This window comes from Convolutriloba macropyga, chromosome 7 (assembly GCF_964194025.1).
Source record: "Convolutriloba macropyga chromosome 7, txConMacr16.3, whole genome shotgun sequence".
Classification (NCBI taxonomy): Eukaryota; Metazoa; Xenacoelomorpha; order Acoela; family Convolutidae; genus Convolutriloba; species Convolutriloba macropyga.
Window position 1 is genome coordinate 65,550,891 of NC_134474.1, and position 25,052 is coordinate 65,575,942.

Here is a 25,052-nt window from a genome sequence, read left to right on the forward strand (position 1 = left end):
CGTGATGGGAAAGATAAGTTCAATCGTTCCCAACCCACAGATGCCAACTACTAATTAGTTGGACAGCAAAGTTTAATGTCACATTAACTAAGGTGGCATGCAGAATAATAGTAAAAATTGAAAAACATGATCAGAGGATTAAAACGGTTTTTAATTCTGGCTCTCAAGGGCCCTTAAAGTTGTATTGTTTCAATATTTCTAGCCAAGAAGAGGCCTACGAATTGCCCTGGCTGACAATTTTTTCTATTACTGATTCAATATAGATTTTTGTTTTTTTTTTTGCAGCTGCTTCCTCTCTCTTGATTTTGAAAAAATTCTAATCAGTCATATATGATTCGGTTAGAGGATGGTATATATAAACAAGAAGGCTTGCATGTTTTTGTGGCTGGCACAGAATGTTCCCGCATTCAAATTTGAAGGTATATGTTGCATCATTGCCATATTTGAAATAATACCGCAGAATGGCGTGTCCTATCACTAATTATTATTGTGGTTTAGCAAGCTGCTGCGAGAATTACAAACTTTTTAAACGTGCGTTTGAATCATAGTATTAGGGAAACACTTTTCTAGTCTTCAATGGAATCGGAAATGCCTAAGTTACCTACAATTACAAAGAATTTTTTATTTGGGTATTTTAAAATTGTTCACAGAAAGGTGTTGCTATGGAACCCTCGTGAATTCTATTTTTTGTGTTATAGGCTATTTTGATTTTACTTCAACTGTTAATCAGTTTTTCTTTAAAATTTTCAAACACAATCTGTGAGCTGCAGTTTGATCAATTGCCAAAACAAAATAACTATTTTGTCACGAAGAGCTTTTTACAGGCAGTTCACTTTGGTCGAAAGAACTAGGGCATATGACTGGCTATTATTGAAAACAAGCCAATAAAACATGATTAAACTAAGCAAAATGTTCACATCACCTTTTATTCAGGGAACTTCTCAGAATGACATATTTTTAGGCATTGGATTCTGTTTCACAAGCGCAGCATCACTGTACTCTGAGGCAGATTGTTTTTCGTTTCATTTGCACTTATATATTTGTTTGAGGCTAAAATTTAAGGCGAAAGGAATTTTCGTCCAAATTGTTGTAAACTGTATGCTAATCAACGTCTGATTGTTTCTAAATGGAATAAATCAAGGACACTAGAATGTAGAAAAAATGTTGAACTAGAAGAAAAAATGATTTAATGAAAAAAGGCAATACATATAAAGTGAAAAAATTTTTGACTAGTGAATAAAAACTCAATTAGAGTATGAATTGCTGAAGAACTAAATGGCCTCATTACTTGATCAATTTGATCACAAGAAGAGGTTTTCAGTAAAACAACGAATAAAAGTTTTAACAATATATTGAAATTGTTTACAAAAATTGATCTTTTATTCTCTAGTGATCTCGACTTCTGTAGGAAAATAAATTTGAGGAAACAAATGAAACTTTAGGCTCCTAAAGAAGAAGATACTATTGAAATAATAAATGGAATAGTAAATGTCATGACATGAAATGAGGACAAAAACAGCAAAATCAATTGTTTTTTGAAAACGAGTATTTTCACTTTTTTAACAATTAACTACATTTTAATTTGGCGCAACAGAACGAATTGTCAAAAAATTGAAAACGTCAAAATAGTTTGTTTATTTCAATCTTGAAAAAGTGACAATTATGACACGATTTTTAGTTTTGTTCAAAATTGATAAAATTAGCATCCAAGTTGTTAGTGGTTGTAGGGTGGAAAAAGTTGATTTAAAGTGAAGTGGTCATACTTTTAGTGAAAACTGAATTGAATTTGAATGTTCCGCACATTTTTTTCCAAAGACAGTATTTTTTCTTGAATAGGTCATAAATTGGCTGAAGAAGGAGCCTCAATTTTAATAGAATTCTTGTTTTTACTCTCTTGATAATGAAATTGCTTTGTTTTGATAATCAGGAAACAAAAATTGCAAAAGAAAGTGTGGGTGAAACAATTTCCCCTCGGTTTCTCACTGTGCCGTAACAACTGTAGCATATTTGAAGCTAGATGATTTTGTCGAAGCATTAATCTGCGCTGACGTAACTGCTTGCGCTTTGTTTGTTCCAAGAATTTCGAATTTAATTCAACTTAAAACCTAAAAAAATTGTTTTGCTGCTTCCAATTGTGCGTGGAAGGCCATCTTAACGGCATTTGATTAGAGTGAAGAAATAATATTAACCTGTAAAAGTGATACACATACAAAAGATTTCACACAAAAGAAGCTGAAAAAGCGGTGAAAGTACGTTATGCGAAATGAATATTGTTTTCGCAAAACGAAAAAGTAGCAGCTCAAGTCCTGGACTATGAAGATTTCCTCACTACCAGTTATATAAGATGTATCCATAATAATACATCCGCCAATAAAACATCCAAAAAATCTATGGACGTGCTCACGTAAAAATTTTACCGATTTATTCACCCAAACAAAGTGCCTCGTAGTCAAAAATGTTGTTAGATTCTCATTTACTGATTCGCGCAGCTGCAGTTAAAAAATGTTCGTGATAATGTTTTGAGTAATTCAGACAGATGAAATGAAAACAGCAGAAGCAGTTAATGAAACACCGCACGTAAGCAAAAATTATAGCAAAACTTTTAGAAATTCTCTCACTTTTGGCACCCTAAAGCTACTCATTTCTTGATAACAGTACTGATATGACGTGGTTGAAATCATGCAGTGAATGTTACTTCTATTTGAAATAAAAAATAGTGAAACCTCATGAGCAAAAAACGACGCTCTAACTCAAAATTGTCTAACAAATCAAAACGAGTCAAAATTCTATTGCAAAATTAGGATCTTTGTAATGGTTAACTAACTAGATAAAGTTCCTCATGGAAAACCATATTTTTGCTTTTTAACTGATTGAACAAGAACTAATTTTGATGAAAAACAAATTTAGTACTCAAAATTTATAGCGTGAAAATTTCTCAAAACTGTTATCTGGATTTTTTAATACCTGAGTGCTGCAGACGTAACTGTTTGACGCGCTACCAGTAGTTTGGTTGCTGCCACTCAATATCGCCTCCAGACTAAGCTATATCTTACTTAAACGCCTTGAGGTTTTTTTTATGATACTACTACCACTTTTGTAACTCTCCGGACAATGTATCAACCTCGCATTATTGGCCTTAACAAAAAGCCAGGCCGACTGAATTTTGATAGCCCTAAAAATAAATCAGAATGGGAGCAATAAACCAAGAATAATTCGGGGTTTTTTCTATAATTGTGTCGTTTAATGTATAAAAAGGGATGTTAAACGTGAAAGTGCATTTGAAATAATAAATGGAATAGTAAATGTCATGACATGAAATGAGGACAAAAACAGCAAGATCAATTGATTTTTGAAAACGATTATTGTCAATTTTTTAACAACTACCTACATTTAAATTTGGCTCAACAGAACAAATTGTCAATAAAAGTAAAAAGGTCAAAATAATTTGTTTGTTTCAACCTTGAAAAAGTAGCAAATTTGACACCATTTATTAGTTTTTTTTCAAAATTTTAGTAAAAGTTGGTATCAAAGTTATGAACGGTTGTAGGCTGGAAAAAGTTTATGTTAAGTAAAGTGGCCATACTTAGAGTGAAACCTGAATTGAATCTGAATGTTCCTGGCATTATTTGTTTTCCAGAGACAGTATTTCTTGAATAAATTATAAATTGGCTGCAGAAGGGTCGTCAATTTTAATAGACTCCCTATTTTTACTCTCTTGTTAATCAAAATGCTTTATTTTGATAATCAGGAAACAAAAATTGCAAAAGAAAGTGTGGGTGAAACAATTTCCCCTCGGTTTGTTCACTGTGCCGTAACAACTGTAGCATATTTGAAGCTATATGATTTTGTCAAACGCATTAATCTGCGCTGAAGTAACTGCAATAGCTTTGTTTGTTTCAAGAATTTCGATTTTAATTGAAAAACTGTTTTGCTGCTTCCAATTGTTTGTGGAGCGCCATATTAACGGCATTTGATTAAAATGAAGAAATAAAATTAACCTGTAATAGTGATACACACACAAAAGATATCACAAGAGGCTGAAAAGCGGTAAACATGCGAAATGAATATTGTTTTTGCAAAACAAAAGAGTAGCAGCTCAAGTCCTCGACTACAACCATACCTATGAAGATTTCCTCACTACCAGTTATGTAAGATGTATCCATAATAATACTCAGCCAATAAAACATCCAAAAAACCTATGGATGTGCTCACGTAAAATTTTCACCAATTTATTCACCCAAACAAAGTGCATCGTAGTCAAAATTGTTGCTAGATTCTCATTTATTGATTCGCGCAGATGCAGCTAGAAAATGTTTGTTATAATGTTTTGAGTAATTCAGACAGATGAAATGAAAACAGCAGAAGCAGTTAACAAACACCGCACGTAAGCAAAAACTATAGCAAAACTTTTAGAAATTCTCTCACTTTTGGCACCCTAAAGCTACTCATTTCTTGATAACAGTACTGATATGACGTGGTTGAAATCATGCAGTGAATGTTACTTCTATCTAAAATAAAAAATAGTGAAACCTCATGAGCAAAAAACGACGCTCTAATAACTCAAAATTGTCTAACAAATCAAAACGAGTCAAATTTCTATTGCAAAATTAGGATCTTTGTAATGGTTAACTAACTATATAAAGTTCCTCATGGAAAACCAAATTTGCGCTTTTTCACTGATTGAACAAGAACTAATTTTGATGAAAAACAAATTTAGTACTCAAAATTTATAGCGTGAAAATTTCTCAAAACTGTTATCTGGATTTTTTAATACCTGAGTGCCGCAGACGTAACTGTTTGACGCGCTACCAGTAGTTTGGTTGCTGCTACTCAATATCGCCTCCAGACTAAGCTATATCTTAAACGCCTTGAGGTTTTTTTATGATACTACTACCACTTTTGTAACTCTCCGGTCAATGTATCAACCTCGCATTATTGGCCTTAACAATGTATCAACCTCGCATTATTGGCCTTAACAAAAAGCCAGGCCGACTGAATTTTGATAGCCCTAAAAATAAATCAGAATGGGAGCAATAAACCAAGAATAATTCGGGGTTTTTTCTATAATTGTGTCGTTTAATGTATAAAAAGGGATGTTATACGTGAAAGTGCATTTGAAATAATAAATGGAATAGTAAATGTCATGACATGAAATGAGGACAAAAACAGCAAGATCAATTGATTTTTGAAAACGATTATTGTCAAATTTTTAACAACTACCTACATTTAAATTTGGCTCAACAGAACAAATTGTCAATAAAAGTAAAAAGGTCAAAATAATTTGTTTGTTTCAACCTTGAAAAAGTAGCAAATATGACACCATTTATTAGTTTTTTTTTCAAAATTTTAGTAAAAGTTGGTATCAAAGTTATGAACGGTTGTAGGCTGGAAAAAGTTTATGTTAAGTAAAGTGGCCATACTTAGAGTGAAACCTGAATTGAATCTGAATGTTCCTGGCATTATTTGTTTTCCAGAGACAGTATTTTTTTCTTGAATAGATTATAAATTGGCTGCAGAAGGGTCGTCAATTTTAATAGAATCCCTATTTTTACTCTCTTGTTAATCAAAATGCTTTATTTTGATAATCAGGAAACAAAAATTGCAAAAGAAAGTGTGGGTGAAACAATTTCCCCTCGGTTTGTTCACTGTGCCGTAACAACTGTAGCATATTTGAAGCTATATGATTTTGTCAAACGCATTAATCTGCGCTGAAGTAACTGCAATAGCTTTGTTTGTTTCAAGAATTTCGATTTTAATTGAAAAACTGTTTTGCTGCTTCCAATTGTTTGTGGAGCGCCACATTAACGGCATTTGATTAAAATGAAGAAATAAAATTAACCTGTAATAGTGATACACACACAAAAGATATTACAAGAGGCTGAAAAGCGGTAAACATGCGAAATGAATATTGTTTTTGCAAAACAAAAGAGTAGCAGCTCAAGTCCTCAACTACAACCATACCTATGAAGATTTCCTCACTACCAGTTATGTAAGATGTATCCATAATAATACTCAGCCAATAAAACATCCAAAAAACCTATGGATGTGCTCACGTAAAATTTTCACCAATTTATTCACCCAAACAAAGTGCATCGTAGTCAAAATTGTTGCTAGATTCTCATTTATTGATTCGCGCAGATGCAGCTAGAAAATGTTTGTGATAATGTTTTGAGTAATTCAGACAGATGAAATGAAAACAGCAGAAGCAGTTAACAAACACCGCACGTAAGCAAAAACTATAGCAAAACTTTTAGAAATTCTCTCACTTTTGGCACCCTAAAGCTACTCATTTCTTGATAACAGTACTGATATGACGTGGTTGAAATCATGCAGTGAATGTTACTTCTATCTAAAATAAAAAATAGTGAAACCTCATGAGCAAAAAACGACGCTCTAATAACTCAAAATTGTCTAACAAATCAAAACGAGTCAAAATTCTATTGCAAATTAGGATCTTTGTAATGGTTAACTAACTAGATAAAGTTCTTCATGGAAAACCATATTTGCGCTTTTTCACTGATTGAACAAGAACTAATTTTGATGAAAAACAAGTTTAGTACTCAAAATTTATAGCGTGAAAATTTCTCAAAACTGTTATCTGGATTTTTTAATACCTGAGTGCCGCAGACGTAACTGTTTGACGCGCTACCAGTAGGTTGGTTGCTGCCACTCAATATCGCCTCCAGACTAAGCTATATCTTAAACGCCTTGAGGTTTTTTTATGATACTACTACCACTTTTGTAACTCTCCGGTCAATGTATCAACCTCGCATTATTGGCCTTAACAAAAAGCCAGGCCGACTGAATTTTGATAGCCCTAAAAATAAATCAGAATGGGAGCAATAAACCAAGAATAATTCGGGGTTTTTTCTATAATTGTGTCGTTTAATGTATAAAAAGGGATGTTATACGTGAAAGTGCATTTGAAATAATAAATGGAATAGTAAATGTCATGACATGAAATGAGGACAAAAACAGCAAGATCAATTGATTTTTGAAAACGATTATTGTCAATTTTTTAACAACTACCTACATTTAAATTTGGCGCAACAGAACAAATTGTCAATAAAAGTAAAAAGGTCAAAATAGATTGTTTGTTTCAATCTTGAAAAAGTAGCAAATATGACACCATTCATTAGTTTTGTTCAAAATTTTAGTAAAAGTTGGTATCAAAGTTATGAACGGTTGTAGGCTGGAAAAAGTTTATGTTAAGTAAAGTGGCCATACTTAGAGTGACACCTGAATTGAATCTGAATGTTCCTGGCATTATTTGTTTTCCAGAGACAGTATTTTTTTCTTGAATAGATTATAAATTGGCTGAAGAAGGGTCCTCAATTTTAATAGAATCCCTATTTTTACTCTCTTGTTAATCAAAATGCTTTATTTTGATAATCAGGAAACAAAAATTGCAAAAGAAAGTGTGGGTGAAACAATTTCCCCTCGGTTTGTTCACTGTGCCGTAACAACTGTAGCATATTTGAAGCTAGATGATTTTGTCAAACGCATTAATCTGCTCTGAAGTAACTGCAATAGCTTTGTTTTTTTCAAGAATTTCGATTTTAATTGAAAAATTGTTTTGCTGCTTCCAATTACTTGTGGAGCGCCATATTAACGAAATTTGATTAAAATGAAGAAGTAAAATTAACCTGTAATAGTGATACACACACAAAAGATATCACAGAGGCTGAAAAGCGGTAAACATGCGAAATGAATATTGTTTTTGCAAAACAAAAGAGTAGCACTGTGCCTCGGTTTGTTCACTGTGCCGTAACAACTGTAGCATATTTGAAGCTAGATGATTTTGTCAAACGCATTAATCTGCGCTGAAGTAACTGCAGTAGCTTTGTTTGTTTCAAGAATTTCGGTTTTAATTGAAAAATTGTTTTGCTGCTTCCAATTACTTGTGGAGCGCCATTTTAACGAAATTTGATTAAAATGAAGAAGTAAAATTAACCTGTAATAGTGATACACACACAAAAGATATCACAGAGGCTGAAAAGCGGTAAACATGCGAAATGAATATTGTTTTTGCAAAACAAAAGAGTAGCAGCTCAAGTCCTGGACTACAACCATACCTATGAAGATTTCCTCACTACCAGTTATGTAAGATGTATCCATAATAATACTCCGCCAATAAAACATCCAAAAATCTATTGATGTGCTCACGTAAAAACTTCGCTGATTTATTCACCCAAACAAAGTGCCTCGTAGTCAAAAATGGGGTTAGATTCTCTTTTACTGATTCGCGCAGATGCAGTTAGAAAATGTTTGTGATAATGTTTTGAGTAATTCAGACAGAAGAAATGAAAACAGCAAAAGCAGTTAACAAAACACCGCACATAAACAAAAATCATAGCAAAACTTTTAGAAATTCTCTCATTTTTGGCACCCTAAAGCTACTCATTTCTTGATAACAGTACTGATATGACGTGGTTGAAATCATGCAGTGAATGTTACTTCTATTTGAAATAAAAAATAGTGAAACCTCATGAGCAAAAAACGACGCTCTAATAACTCAAAATTGTCTAACAAATCAAAACGAGTCAAATTTCTATTGCAAAATTAGGATCTTTGTAATGGTTAACTAACTAGATAAAGTTCCTCATGGAAAACCAAATTTGCGCTTTTTCACTGATTGAACAAGAACTAATTTTGATGAAAAACAAATTTAGTACTCAAAATTTATAGCGTGAAAATTTCTCAAAACTGTTATCTGGATTTTTTAATACCTCAGTGCCGCAGACGTAACTGTTTGACACGCTACCAGTAGTTTGGTTGCTGCCACTCAAAATCGCCTCCAGACTAAGCTATATCTTAAACGCCTTGAGGTTTTTTTTATGATACTACTACCACTTTTGTAACTCTCCGGACAATGTATCAACCTCGCATTATTGGCCTTAACAAAAAGCCAGGCCGACTGAATTTTGCTAGCCCTAAAAATAAACCAGAATGGGAGCAATAAACCAAGTATAATTCGGTGGTTTTTTCTATTATTGTGTCGTTTAATGTATAAAAAAGGATGTTATACGTGAAAGTGCATTTGAAATATTAAGTGGAATAGTAAATGTCATGACATGAAATGAGGACAAAAACAGCAAGATCAATTGATTTTTGAAAATGATTATTGTCAATTTTTTAACAACTAGCTACATTTAAATTTGGCGCAACAGAACAAATTGTCAATAAAAGTAAAAAGGTCAAAATAATTTGTTTGTTTCAATCTTGAAAAAGTTGCAAATATGACACCATTTATTAGTTTTTTTTCAAAATTTTAGTAAAAGTTGGTATCAAAGTTATGAACAGTTGTAGGCTGGAAAAAGTTTATGTTAAGTAAAGTGGCCATACTTAGAGTGAAACCTGAATTGAATCTGAATGTTCCTGGCATTATTTGTTTTCCAGAGACAGTATTTTTTTCTTGAATAGATTATAAATTGGCTGCAGGAGGGTCGTCAATTTTAATAGAATCCCTATTTTTACTCTCTTGTTAATCAAAATGCTTTATTTTGATAATCAGGAAACAAAAATTGCAAAAGAAAGTGTGGGTGAAACAATTTCCCCTAGGTTTGTTCACTGTGCCGTAACAACTGTAGCATATTTGAAGCTAGATGATTTTGTCGAAGCATTAATCTGCGCTGAAGTAACTGCAGTAGCTTTGTTTGTTTCAAGAATCTCGATTTTAATTGAAAAAATTGTTTTGCTGCTTGCCAATTGTTTGTGGAGCGCTATCTTAACGGCATTTGATTAAAATGAAGAAATAAAATTAACCTGTAATAGTGATACACACACAAAAGATATCACATAAAAGAGGCTGAAAAGCGGTAAAAGTACGTTATGCGAATTGAATATTGTTTTCGCAAAACGAAAGAGTAGCAGCTCAAGTCCTGGACTACAACCATACCTATGAAGATTTCCTCACTACCAGTTATGTAAGATGTATCCATAATAATACTCCGCCAATAAAACATCCAAAAATCTATTGATGTGCTCACGTAAAAACTTCGCCAATTTATTAACCCAAACAAAGTGCCTCGTAGTCAAAAATGTTGTTAGATTCTCATTTACTGATTCGCGCAGATGCAGTTAGAAAATGTTTGTGATAAAGTTTTGAGTAATTCAGACAGTAGAAATGAAAACAGCAAAAGCAGTTAACAAAACACCGCACGTAAACAAAAATCATAGCAAAACTTTTAGAATTTTCTCTCACTTTTGGCACCCTAAAGCTACTCATTTCTTGATAACAGTACTGATATGACGTGGTTGACTCTATTTGAAATAAAAAATAGTGAAACCTCATGAGCAAAAAACGACGCTCTAATAACTCAAAATTCTAACAAATCCAAACCAGTCAAAATTCTATCGCAAAATTAGGATCTTTATTATGGTTAACTAACTAGATAAAGTTGCTCATGGAAAACCATATTTGTGCTTTATCACTGATTGAACAAGAACTAATTTTGATGAAAAACAAATTCAGTACTCAAAATTTATAGCTTGAAAATTTCTCAAAACTGTTTTTTATCTGGATTTTTGAATCCCAGTGATGCAGACGTATTTGTTTGACGCGCTGCCAGTATTCTGGTTGCTGACACTCAATGTCGCCTCCAGACTAAGCTATATCTAAAACACCGAGTTTGATGTTTTATAAGGTATTTTGATATTTTTCGTGTTTTTCAATTCGTGAACAATTAACTAAGTATGATATATCTCAAATGAATTCATGTTTTTCTACATTCCCAGAAATTCGAACAAGGAAGAAAAATTATGATCAAATAAAAAAAGTTATCAAATTGGCAGAAAATCGGCCGAATGTTCTGCTAAATATTTTTACCTCCTAACAACTGTAGCATATTTGAAGCTAGATGATTTTGTCAAACGCATTAATCTGCTCTGAAGTAACTGCAATAGCTTTGTTTGTTTCAAGAATTTCGATTTTAATTGAAAAATTGTTTTGCTGCTTCCAATTACTTGTGGAGCGCCATATTAACGAAATTTGATTAAAATGAAGAAGTAAAATTAACCTGTAATAGTGATACACACACAAAAGATATCACAGAGGCTGAAAAGCGGTAAACATGCGAAATGAATATTGTTTTTGCAAAACAAAAGAGTAGCACTGTGCCTCGGTTTGTTCACTGTGCCGTAACAACTGTAGCATATTTGAAGCTAGATGATTTTGTCAAACGCATTAATCTGCGCTGAAGTAACTGCAGTAGCTTTGTTTGTTTCAAGAATTTCGGTTTTAATTGAAAAATTGTTTTGCTGCTTCCAATTACTTGTGGAGCGCCATTTTAACGAAATTTGATTAAAATGAAGAAGTAAAATTAACCTGTAATAGTGATACACACACAAAAGATATCACAGAGGCTGAAAAGCGGTAAACATGCGAAATGAATATTGTTTTTGCAAAACAAAAGAGTAGCAGCTCAAGTCCTGGACTACAACCATACCTATGAAGATTTCCTCACTACCAGTTATGTAAGATGTATCCATAATAATACTCCGCCAATAAAACATCCAAAAATCTATTGATGTGATCACGTAAAAACTTCGCCAATTTATTAACCCAAACAAAGTGCCTCGTAGTCAAAAATGTTGTTAGATTCTCATTTACTGATTCGCGCAGATGCAGTTAGAAAATGTTTGTGATAATGTTTTGAGTAATTCAGACAGAAGAAATGAAAACAGCAAAAGCAGTTAACAAAACACCGCACATAAACAAAAATCATAGCAAAACTTTTAGAAATTCTCTCATTTTTGGCACCCTAAAGCTACTCATTTCTTGATAACAGTACTGATATGACGTGGTTGAAATCATGCAGTGAATGTTACTTCTATTTGAAATAAAAAATAGTGAAACCTCATGAGCAAAAAACGACGCTCTAATAACTCAAAATTGTCTAACAAATCAAAACGAGTCAAATTTCTATTGCAAAATTAGGATCTTTGTAATGGTTAACTAACTAGATAAAGTTCCTCATGGAAAACCAAATTTGCGCTTTTTCACTGATTGAACAAGAACTAATTTTGATGAAAAACAAATTTAGTACTCAAAATTTATAGCGTGAAAATTTCTCAAAACTGTTATCTGGATTTTTTAATACCTCAGTGCCGCAGACGTAACTGTTTGACACGCTACCAGTAGTTTGGTTGCTGCCACTCAAAATCGCCTCCAGACTAAGCTATATCTTAAACGCCTTGAGGTTTTTTTTATGATACTACTACCACTTTTGTAACTCTCCGGACAATGTATCAACCTCGCATTATTGGCCTTAACAAAAAGCCAGGCCGACTGAATTTTGCTAGCCCTAAAAATAAACCAGAATGGGAGCAATAAACCAAGTATAATTCGGTGTTTTTTTCTATTATTGTGTCGTTTAATGTATAAAAAAGGATGTTATACGTGAAAGTGCATTTGAAATATTAAGTGGAATAGTAAATGTCATGACATGAAATGAGGACAAAAACAGCAAGATCAATTGATTTTTGAAAATGATTATTGTCAATTTTTTAACAACTAGCTACATTTAAATTTGGCGCAGGAGAACAAATTGTCAATAAAAGTAAAAAGGTCAAAATAATTTGTTTGTTTCAATCTTGAAAAAGTTGCAAATATGACACCATTTATTAGTTTTTTTTCAAAATTTTAGTAAAAGTTGGTATCAAAGTTATGAACGGTTGTAGGCTGGAAAAAGTTTATGTTAAGTAAAGTGGCCATACTTAGAGTGAAACCTGAATTGAATCTGAATGTTCCTGGCATTATTTGTTTTCCAGAGACAGTATTTTTTTCTTGAATAGATTATAAATTGGCTGCAGAAGGGTCGTCAATTTTAATAGACTCCCTATTTTTACTCTCTTGTTAATCAAAATGCTTTATTTTGATAATCAGGAAACAAAAATTGCAAAAGAAAGTGTGGGTGAAACAATTTCCCCTCGGTTTCTCACTGTGCCGTAACAACTGTAGCATATTTGAAGCTAGATGATTTTGTCAAACGCATTAATCTGCGCTGAAGTAACTGCAGTAGCTTTGTTTGTTTCAAGAATTTCGGTTTTAATTGAAAAATTGTTTTGCTGCTTCCAATTACTTGTGGAGCGCCATTTTAACGAAATTTGATTAAAATGAAGAAGTAAAATTAACCTGTAATAGTGATACACACACAAAAGATATCACAGAGGCTGAAAAGCGGTAAACATGCGAAATGAATATTGTTTTTGCAAAACAAAAGAGTAGCAGCTCAAGTCCTGGACTACAACCATACCTATGAAGATTTCCTCACTACCAGTTATGTAAGATGTATCCATAATAATACTCCGCCAATAAAACATCCAAAAATCTATTGATGTGATCACGTAAAAACTTCGCCAATTTATTAACCCAAACAAAGTGCCTCGTAGTCAAAAATGTTGTTAGATTCTCATTTACTGATTCGCGCAGATGCAGTTAGAAAATGTTTGTGATAATGTTTTGAGTAATTCAGACAGAAGAAATGAAAACAGCAAAAGCAGTTAACAAAACACCGCACATAAACAAAAATCATAGCAAAACTTTTAGAAATTCTCTCATTTTTGGCACCCTAAAGCTACTCATTTCTTGATAACAGTACTGATATGACGTGGTTGAAATCATGCAGTGAATGTTACTTCTATTTGAAATAAAAAATAGTGAAACCTCATGAGCAAAAAACGACGCTCTAATAACTCAAAATTGTCTAACAAATCAAAACGAGTCAAATTTCTATTGCAAAATTAGGATCTTTGTAATGGTTAACTAACTAGATAAAGTTCCTCATGGAAAACCAAATTTGCGCTTTTTCACTGATTGAACAAGAACTAATTTTGATGAAAAACAAATTTAGTACTCAAAATTTATAGCGTGAAAATTTCTCAAAACTGTTATCTGGATTTTTTAATACCTCAGTGCCGCAGACGTAACTGTTTGACACGCTACCAGTAGTTTGGTTGCTGCCACTCAAAATCGCCTCCAGACTAAGCTATATCTTAGACGCCTTGAGGTTTTTTTTATGATACTACTACCACTTTTGTAACTCTCCGGACAATGTATCAACCTCGCATTATTGGCCTTAACAAAAAGCCAGGCCGACTGAATTTTGCTAGCCCTAAAAATAAACCAGAATGGGAGCAATAAACCAAGTATAATTCGGTGTTTTTTTCTATTATTGTGTCGTTTAATGTATAAAAAAGGATGTTATACGTGAAAGTGCATTTGAAATATTAAGTGGAATAGTAAATGTCATGACATGAAATGAGGACAAAAACAGCAAGATCAATTGATTTTTGAAAATGATTATTGTCAATTTTTTAACAACTAGCTACATTTAAATTTGGCGCAAGAGAACAAATTGTCAATAAAAGTAAAAAGGTCAAAATAATTTGTTTGTTTCAATCTTGAAAAAGTTGCAAATATGACACCATTTATTAGTTTTTTTTCAAAATTTTAGTAAAAGTTGGTATCAAAGTTATGAACGGTTGTAGGCTGGAAAAAGTTTATGTTAAGTAAAGTGGCCATACTTAGAGTGAAACCTGAATTGAATCTGAATGTTCCTGGCATTATTTGTTTTCCAGAGACAGTATTTTTTTCTTGAATAGATTATAAATTGGCTGCAGGAGGGTCGTCAATTTTAATAGAATCCCTATTTTTACTCTCTTGTTAATCAAAATGCTTTATTTTGATAATCAGGAAACAAAAATTGCAAAAGAAAGTGTGGGTGAAACAATTTCCCCTAGGTTTGTTCACTGTGCCGTAACAACTGTAGCATATTTGAAGCTAGATGATTTTGTCGAAGCATTAATCTGCGCTGAAGTAACTGCAGTAGCTTTGTTTGTTTCAAGAATTTCGATTTTAATTGAAAAAATTGTTTTGCTGCTTGCCAATTGTTTGTGGAGCGCTATCTTAACGGCATTTGATTAAAATGAAGAAATAAAATTAACCTGTAATAGTGATACACACACAAAAGATATCACATAAAAGAGGCTGAAAAGCGGTAAAAGTACGTTATGCGAATTGAATATTGTTTTCGCAAAACGAAAGAGTAGCAGCTCAAGTCCTGGACTACAACCATACCTATGAAGATTTCCTCACTACCAGTTATGTAAGATGTATCCATAATAATAATACTCCGCCAATAAAACGTCCAAAAATCTATTGATGTGCTCACGTAAAAACTTCGCCAATTTATTAACCCAAACAAAGTGCCTCGTAGTCAAAAATGTTGTTAGATTCTCATTTACTGATTCGCGCAGATGCAGTTAGAAAATGTTTGTGATAAAGTTTTGAGTAATTCAGACAGTAGAAATGAAAACAGCAAAAGCAGTTAACAAAACACCGCACGTAAACAAAAATCATAGCAAAACTTTTAGAATTTTCTCTCACTTTTGGCACCCTAAAGCTACTCATTTCTTGATAACAGTACTGATATGACGTGGTTGACTCTATTTGAAATAAAAAATAGTGAAACCTCATGAGCAAAAAACGACGCTCTAATAACTCAAAATTCTAACAAATCCAAACCAGTCAAAATTCTATCGCAAAATTAGGATCTTTATTATGGTTAACTAACTAGATAAAGGTGCTCATGGAAAACCATATTTGTGCTTTATCACTGATTGAACAAGAACTAATTTTGATGAAAAACAAATTCAGTACTCAAAATTTATAGCTTGAAAATTTCTCAAAACTGTTTTTTATCTGGATTTTTGAATCCCAGTGATGCAGACGTATTTGTTTGACGCGCTGCCAGTATTCTGGTTGCTGACACTCAATGTCGCCTCCAGACTAAGCTATATCTAAAACACCGAGTTTGATGTTTTATAAGGTATTTTGATATTTTTCGTGTTTTTCAATTCGTGAACAATTAACTAAGTATGATATATCTCAAATGAATTCATGTTTTTCTACATTCCCAGAAATTCGAACAAGGAAGAAAAATTATGATCAAATAAAAAAAGTTATCAAATTGGCAGAAAATCGGCCGAATGTTCTGCTAAATATTTTTACCTCCATACCCTATTTTAACTACATTTGTTAGTCAGAAATGCCCGCAAGAAAGTCGACAAGTGCCTTAACAAGAAAAAGCGGGGCTGGTATAATTTAAATGAGGGACAATAAGTTTTAAATTGTTTAAATTTTTTGTATTTGAAGTAAGCCTTGGGTATCCCGGAAAGTGAAAAAATCCCAGTTAATGAAGACACAGCCATAATTTCTTCAGCAAATCCTTCACTTCTAGTCCATTAACGATACGTTAACACTTAGATTTTTTGTAGGAACACTTAAGTGAGATATAAAAATTAAGCTTCTATTCGAACTTTATAATTGAATATTTCATAAGTGGCAAGCGGAAATTTTTCTCTTTAAAATTGAAAAAAAAAATAAATTTTTGAGGTTAAAAATCTTGAGGTTCAAATTGATGATACTACTACCACTTTCGTAACTCTCCGGACAATGTATCAACCTCGCATTATTGGCCTTACCAAAAAGCCAGGCCGACTTAATATTGATAGCCCTAAAATAAATCAGAATGGGAGCAATTACCAAAGAATAATTGAGGGGGTTTTTTCTATTAGTATGTCGTTTAATGCATTAAAAAGGATGTTACGTGAAAGTTGGTTGCACTAGAGATATTGTTCTTTTTAATGTTTTCATTTTCAGCTATTGTGTTGCAAATAGTAAAATCTTCGATTGCTTTATTTTTATTTTTTTAAAGCAGGTCTAGGAAATCTCATTTGGCTTATCTTTTTGATGTTTTGATTTTATTAAAATGAGACAAATTTTTGACTCGAAGAAGAATAAAACGTATGGGCATGTGATCATTGTTGTTTCAAATAGAGCGAGTCACAACAAATCTAGACTGATGAAGAAGTAAGTTACTCAAGCACCAAATCAAAGGATTATTAACAAAATAGCAAACATGTAGTAAGTGAGTCTTTATTAAGTTTCAATGATATTTTAACGTGCTTCACTTTTTAAGTCTGAATTAATACAGTAACAAGATCATTCATGACAATGTTTTAATCAGACGTCAATAGATGGCCTATGTAGATTATTATTGTGTTCTTTTCGGTTATAAGCATAAAATGATGCTACACGCTTTTTTTGTTTTTTGTACTACGAACTCTCGTAAACATCATTTATTTTGTTTTAGATTGTCAGAAATGTTGCTTTTGCTTTCTTAATTCTGTATAAAAAATGAGGAATAAATTTCGCCGGACATGAAGAAATTAAATGTATATATGAGAATGTCACAATTAAAAAAATTATTGAGAATAAGGTGAGTCAAATTTCAAATGTTCAATTTTTCAACTAATAATTTTCAACTGTAACATTTTTCGAGTTCTGGCTCGGTCTCGAAGATGGCGATTCACAGAAAATGTTGAGATGTAAATTCAGGGTCAAAATTAATTCTTATCCTTGAGACTTTTCGCGAATCCGAACTAATAGGTTTTTTTTCAATTTAAAAAGTTTGAAAACCATAGATTGTAGATATCAATGCAGCTTCTAGTGTTCTCTGTGTGAGTTTTCCGACGCCTTGCAGTCTCAAAGAAAGTATTCTGTTGCGTCTGTTCATTGGATCAATGGAATTCGTGATATCCGATTTTTATACGTTTACCCTGTTTTACTTAATGAAAAATTGATTTTATTAAAGGAAATAATGAAAATTATTAACTTGAGAGTAATTGCGTTCAGAGCTATGGATATCAAAAGCCTAGAAAGCAAGAAGTAATCTTTTAACATTTTACTTAGTGTTTATTAACTTCTTACCAATTTCTTCTTGTTGGCTATCAAGTTTCTTGATTTTTCGTTTTTTCGGCACTCAAACATGAGATTTTTTTCATAAGTCTTCTATTTGCCGTGGGTTTTTGGAGCTAATTTCACCCGAGGTAGCAATACTAGATTACTGCTGTGAGTTGTCTCCATAGGTTCAGGAGTAACTTGCTGCTTAAATTAAACAAAAATTGGAGTGAACAGATTTCGTGATAAAAAATATGTTGGAATAGAATGTTGAAAGATTTGGGGACGTATGTTTAATCATTGGTTAATAGCCGCACAGCGATAGCTTAGGCTATTCTTGGCCTTCTCTTAGATTTTTTTACGACTGGAAGAGGAGTATTGGTTTTCTAAGGTTTTTTTTACCGGAAGTAATATTCGTTCAGTCGGCGTTTTGCGAAAGTGAGTAAAATTGCCGTGTGAACTAATTTTTTCTGAGCGAGAAAAGTTTTTTTGATCGTGCGATGCGTCCAGTCAATGACTTTTTGACTTTGAAAAGTGGTTTTGACAGAATGGCCCGTATAGATAACGGGATAACGGTTTTTAGCCGTTTTTTCGTCTAATTGGTCGTTTTTTGGCTTGTAATGTTTTTTTTGTTTTTTATTTGACGTCATTTTGAAATTTAGCCCTCGGAAATTGATACCACAGTGATTTGCAGAGCCTAATAATGAGTTTCAAGTTCAAAATTAGCGCATATTTCTGTATTTTTCCTTCCTTTTTGTACCTTTCAGCCGTCTTTTTTTTTATCAAAAATCATTTTTATCAAAAAATTGTGAACATTCTAATCCAATTAAGTTAACTTAATTAATCCGTTAAGTTTTTTAAAATACAGTCAAAAGTTTTTTATAAATGCAGTTTTGAAAATTTTTTGACCTTTTTTGCAAAGTATTTTGTTTACAATTTTTGAATTTTGAAGTTTTTATCTTTACAGGAATGATGGCTCTTGGTTTATTCTCAGTCTAGAATGCTAAATTTTGAAATGTATGTTGTTTTCCTTTGAATTTGATTTTTAACTTTCAAGAATCTAGTCAGTAGTCCTTTTGTTTGTCCTTTTACTTTGTGCCCATATTCTGTACGTTTTACCATTCACCTAGGACCTATAAATTTTTTCGTTTTGCTTTTTTCAGTTAAAAACTTTCAACGATTTTAGATTTTTCTTAGGATTTTTAAAGTTCTTGATATTGAGATGATCTTGATTTGAAAATTCAATGAAGAGGTTTTGTGAGTCTTTTTATTCTTTTTCTGTTGAATAATTTAATTGAGTTTCTTAGATCTTTATCTGCCTCATGTTTTCAATTTTTTTTTTAGTATTAAAGTTGATTGTGGAGTTCTGTTTTTTCAAGACCAGCATCATGAGTTATTTCTTGCCAATTTATAGTGCTGCCTATCAGTGTTTTGACCATCCTTAACAATATTGGATATTTTGAATGTTACCAAATGTTTTTAACATAACGAAATTTTGCTGCATTTTTCTCTTTGTGAATTTGGTATAAATTTCAGCAATCTTTTTTGAATCAAACCAGGCGAGGTAAAGAGTTGAAAGTTAAATGCAACCTGTTATGGTTTTAGCTGCAATTACGTTTTTTGAAGCCTTGAGCTTGAGTCGCTACCGGAATTCTTCCGGCTATGTTTTTATGTCGTCGAGATTTTTGCCACGACCACATGACGTCACTTCAAATCTTCTTTTTGTTCACTCGTTCATCCGATTTCAACTGATTTGCGTGCGTGACGTCATTTTTAAATGTTAGTGGAGCGAGATTTTTTGTTCATTTGCGTGATTAAATTTTTGGTCACACGTGACTTACTCACTCTCAAAAATGACTTCATGACCCTGGAATTGACTTTTCGGGTCTTTCCCATTATAGCCCCCCCCCCAGCTTAGTGGCCAGATAACCTATAGCCCCCCCCTCCAATAATTGTAAATATAACATAATGGGGGGCTTATTTTCGTGGGGGGGGCTATAATGGGAAAGACCCGACTTTTCTTTGCCTTAATTCAAAAAGATAAGGTCAAGTGAGTATGCGTCACTATAATTGTAGGTTATTTGAGAGGAGCTAAAATAGAAGCACCAATAAGTTAAACAGATTCTTTATCAAAATATAACATATCACCATTTAATAAAAAGAGGGTCCTTTTCTGGTCTGTTTCGTTTAGTATCTTTTTGAGACTGCAGATCTACAAGGCTGTTGCGGCTATTTTCTGGCAATCTGCTAGCTATCTTTTTTTTGGTCTTGTATCCTCACGATATTACGTTGTTTTTTATCAGAGATGTAACGCTATCTGAAAGTTTTGTGTGAAACTTCTGTCTTCTGTAATCTTTAAATGTTTTACGTATACAGCATATAGAGGCGCAACATACTTCTTCTTTTGTTCGTAAATGACGTAAGATAAGAATGCACGCAACTTTTTTGAAACGTTCGTTTCCAACGTAAGGTGTCCAACGTGGGGATGATTTCTATCAGGGTATCATCGGGGGAGAGGTGGGATGGGGGTCAACGGCAGAACAGTAGCGTGTGGCTACAGCTTTGTTCATTTTTTGCCTGTGATCTTCAATATATCCGTGTTCCTTATACGAGTTTCAGTAAATAAGGATCTTTTCCGTTTGTGCCCCCCCCCCCCCAGTACGTTATGCGCCCCCCAGTTACAGAGCACTTGTCATTACATTGTAAATCATTGTAAAGTCATGGCGCGTGCATCTGGGGGTGCAAATAATATGCACGCACTAAGCTGGGGGGGGGGGGGGGGGCAGAAACGGAAAAGATCCGTAAATAATTATTACAAAGCCGGCTGTAACCACAGATGTACGAAGGTCATTTTACTATCAGTTTTTTTATGTTTGATCGATCCTCCCTGTCTATGCAGTAGGGAAAATGTTGAAGCCTGTATTTATTTGGAGTCAAGTGGTGTTTATTGGCACCTTGAAATCCAGTTTGAAATGTCGAGTTCTTGAGGAGTGACTTTTAGCAAGTGTTTGATTAGCTGGATTGAGTTGTGTGTGACTTCCGTTTTTATCGGTTCACCACTTATGTTTGTTTTCTAACAGGGGTCATTTCATGATTAGATCATATCAATTAAAAAGGCGAACAGTTACAGTAAAAACAATTTTCAAAGCTCTGAAGCCCCTTTATCGGTTACTGTAAAAAAATATTTCCAGCTATTTACCCCCCCCCCCTTCTGCTGCCTATCACCCTTCACTAGGGATTTATGGGCTGTGGGTAGGCTTTATAGGTGAACAACCAATAGTTATGGAGATAAATGATCATTGTAGAGTAGGAAAAAATTTAATGAGATTTAATGATGTGTAATGTGACCATTTTCAGATCTAATAATGATTAATGACACTTTATACACGTAGTCTAGTTATAGTTAGTTTAGTTAGTCCAGTGGTGGGTTGGTTAGGCATTAGTAGTGGTTAGTAATAGGAGGAAAGGCGGAGTACCCGTTAGTGGTAATAATAGCCAAGTATTACTTGTAGATAGAGATACTAGTAATATTATATTTATCGAGGCTGGTCAGCTTTATTAACGAACCTAACCTCCTGTGGATATTCTGTTACGTTTTGATTTAGATATCACTGTTTATTTCACCTCTTCTCTGTTAATCAATGCCTACTACTGTTACTTTCACCCGATTTTTGGGCTTATTATAATTACTTCTTCCGACCATTATTCGTCTTCTGACGTTACCACCACCACCACCAGTGCTTCTTAACTATTACTCACAGTGCCTCCGGTATTCTTCGTCTTCTTATTGTTTTGCCTAACCGAACTTAGAGATATCAACAATTGCAATTTGGGCAACACCTCTCTGGGTTTTACCAACCGCCTTTTCTCAGCAATATTTGTCAAATATTTGGATTAGATTACTTGAATTACTGGCTTGAAGAACTTAATTCATACCAAAGTCTGGACACCCAATGGCTTTGGTTAACTGCTTACTATTTGGGTCTGGATCGCCCAGAGGGTCCAAAGGTACACGACTAATATGTCGCCGGATTCCCCCGTACTGTCATATAGTTCTAATCACATCATTATTCTGGCTGTTCATCGATGCTCTGGTGCTATTCTACATAAATTCTACAAATAATCCCGAGTTGGTGGCAGACACTAATAATAATAAACAAGCGATTCCCGAATTGGGTGCTCCTGCGGTGGTACAGTTGGCTAAGAAGTCTGTTAGTGAAAAGGGAGATGGAGAGGGTGGGAACCAGGTGGTGCCCGTGCCCAACCCGAAATTCGGTACAATCAGTAAGTAGCTATTCGTGTAACGGTTCACCAAAACTTCTGGGACTTAAATTTGAGAAATTAAGAACAACTGTAGTAAATTTAACCCCCCCCCCCTTAATTCCCGACATTCTATTCGGAATCGGGATCTTTTCTGTTTTGCCCCCCCCCCCCCCCAAGCTTAAAGGGCTTATATTTTTTACGCCCCCCAGGCGCACGTGCTATTTTTACATAGTAACGTGCCATATAACAACACATAATTTGTAACTAGGGGTGTAAAAACACTGGGGAGGGGCAAACAGAATAGATCCCGAAATCGGCTTCTGCCTTCGTACATTCACTTAAATTTAAAATAAGTAGCAAGATTAAACTAAACGCGCTGATTCTTTTATTTCTGAGTTTTATCGAATTCTTATTTTGAAAATTTAGGTATTAAGAAGCGTCTTCCATTTCATTTGCGCAATGATAACACAGGGTAGGGGAAACATTGACAATTCGAATTTCATTAAATGCAATTCAGTTGGCTGCGAAAAAGGATTGGGATCTTTTCCGTTTCTGCCCCCCACCCCAGTCGGGTATGCACCCCGAGTTGCAGAGCACGTCCTTACATGGCAAATCATTATGTAAAAATATGGCACGTGCGCCGGGAGTGCAAATAATATACACCCACTAAGCTTGGGGGGGGGGGGAACAAGAGTTGCTGCTTCTCGCGCTTAGGAAAGATTTAAATGTTTCTACTTCTTTGCACCCGGATTCATTTTACCCCGCAGATCTTATAACCATATCCATTCAACCCGCAAATTGTCTGGGCCAAATGAATAGGCTCCCTAGCTAATGTCAAAGTTATTTTTGCTCCATTCTTGTGATTTTCTATTGCAAGACAAGGGGCGAGATGGAATTATCTTGTAAGATTCTTGCAAATTGAAATATCTCAAAATACGAAGGTTTTTAGCTTCTAAAACAGCTACTAATTCACTAGAAGTGGTGATGAATGCACCCACAATAGAAACAGAAACATTGCTACAAAGTTTGAATTTTCAATACCATAATATTTTCCTTTTTCTGAGTTTTAACAATGGTATCTTTAATCATTCGGTTTTGTCCCGAGTGATTATTTGAATTCAAATGTTTCAGTTGGTGCAATTAACCCTCTCTCAGAACGAGACAGTAATCCGCCCGATTTGCCCGGAGAGAGGGGCATGGGAGTAGAGTTGAATGAGGAGGAGAAGGAATTGTCTAAGAAGACTTATAGTATCAATCAGTTCAACCTTTTCATTTGTGAGAAAATCAGCCTCAATCGGTCTCTCCCGGACAACAGACCCGAAAGGTCAGTCGGATCTGTTCCTCTCCATTTTATGAACAAAATATTTGTACTCATATGACTGTGAACAAGAAAGTGGAATGTACGTTTTCACGTATTGATAGTGGCTTATCGATTGCTCTCAAATGAAGTTAATAGCAATTGTATTAGTCCTGTTTGTCTTGTGTGATTTTTCGTACTACCAAAATAAATTTTTCTGATATTTTTTTGTCGTCGGACTATTTGCCTTGATATTCGTTCTGGGCATTAAGTCGCTTAGCAGGTCTCTTAGAGCTCTACTAGACAAGGATACGTGCAAGAGAGCCGACGTTATAAAGAACCGACGTTAGAAAGCGCCGAAACCTGACTTTATTAAAAAAGAGCCGAAAGCAAAGCGTTGCCTTTAATTAACCTAAATTGTTAGTTGATTACCAAGAAAGTACTTAAGTGGGTTAATTGGTCTTATTTTCGGTTGTGATAGTTTCATATCAAGTCCCATAAGCCGCTAAGGCATGGCCATGGCCCGCTATAATTTGAAGATAATTATTTATTACTTCGCTTTCAGTTTCTTTTACTAGAAAATATTAAAATTTCATTTCTCAAGTATCCCGTTATGATTGGCTGAGAATTTGGTAGTCTCATTTCAGAAGGCAATTTAATTGGCTGCAAAATTTATCGACTAATAATTTAAATAAATTTTCGGCTCTCTTTCAATCGGCTCTTTTCACTTCGGCCCTCTTACAAGTCACCACTAGACAAAGAGCTTTATCACCGAAACTGCTGAGAAAATATGAATTAATGGCGTGAGGATGTGTGACAATGTGCGTTTTGGTGGTTTTGACTCCCCGGGGCCTTAGATTAACCTATTTAATGTTTGTTAACCTATTTAATGAGTGTATGCTTTTGATAACTTTATCACTGCGTAGTTTCATAAAATATTACTGAATTTTTAATTGCTCCCGAACAAAGTTTGTGGCAATTATTGTACACGCGTGTTTAATTGCTCTTGAACGAAGTTCACAGCAATTATTGTAAACGTGTGTCTTTTTATGCAAAATTTTCGCTTGACGGTTTTGACTTTTCGAGTGACTTTTACGCCCTTGACTTTTTGCGTTAAAACATTTCCGAGCTACACCAGATCTAAATTAAATTGCGCCATCTGTGATCCGAGAGCAATTAATCCGACGTTGGATCGGTTTATGTTTGAGTTATGCACGTTTTTGTTGTGCGTGCTGTTATATCTCAATCTCATTGATGGCACCTCGCAGTGAATTTTACTGAGGCATCATTTTGCCTGTTAAATGCTCTTCAGTTGAAAAATTCTGATTGTTATCACTTATAAGATGTCACTGTATTTTTAATAAAGATACGTGAATTTTCGAGTTTTTTGTTTTTGCTATTTTATGAATTTGTCTCATGAATGTTGCAATGGCTTTTGTTTTTTGTTGTTATCTTTGCACTGTCTCATTAAAAGCCGCCGTCAGCCTCTCAACGGCTATTATTTAGGCGGTATCCTTTTTAAAATTTGTTGTACCTTTTGACTTCTGACTTACCTCACTCACTGTCGCAACTGAATGGATTTCAAATTCTTTAACGCATTGAATTACGCAATGTAGTGAATGCGGTCAAAGTCAAAAAAGCAAAGTGAAAAGAAAAGGGGATAAATGTATAAAGCCCGATCATTATGTCATAATGCATTAGGTTGTCAGAGTTCATTAAAGCGGTTGCTAGCTGGCATTAGTATTATGC

At 34.0% G+C, this 25,052-nt stretch overlaps 1 protein-coding gene across 3 annotated transcripts in view; it reads left to right on the forward strand.

Annotated features, from left to right (window-relative positions):
* The first annotated feature begins 17,156 nt into the window (after positions 1-17,156).
* Positions 17,157-25,052, forward strand: part of LOC142343253 (polypeptide N-acetylgalactosaminyltransferase 13-like) — a 31,127-nt gene continuing 23,231 nt past the window's right edge. Inside the window, exons 1-3 of one of the 3 annotated variants that reach the window (XM_075395034.1) lie at positions 17,157-17,282; positions 21,349-22,027; positions 23,138-23,330. In XM_075395034.1, the coding sequence (XP_075251149.1) occupies positions 21,697-22,027; positions 23,138-23,330 (524 nt within the window). In that variant the 5' untranslated portion in view covers positions 17,157-17,282; positions 21,349-21,696. Of the gene's footprint in view, positions 17,283-20,891; positions 20,911-21,073; positions 22,028-23,137; positions 23,331-25,052 lie in introns of those variants that run through there. The other 2 variants (XM_075395036.1, XM_075395033.1) reach the window with 2 other exon arrangements.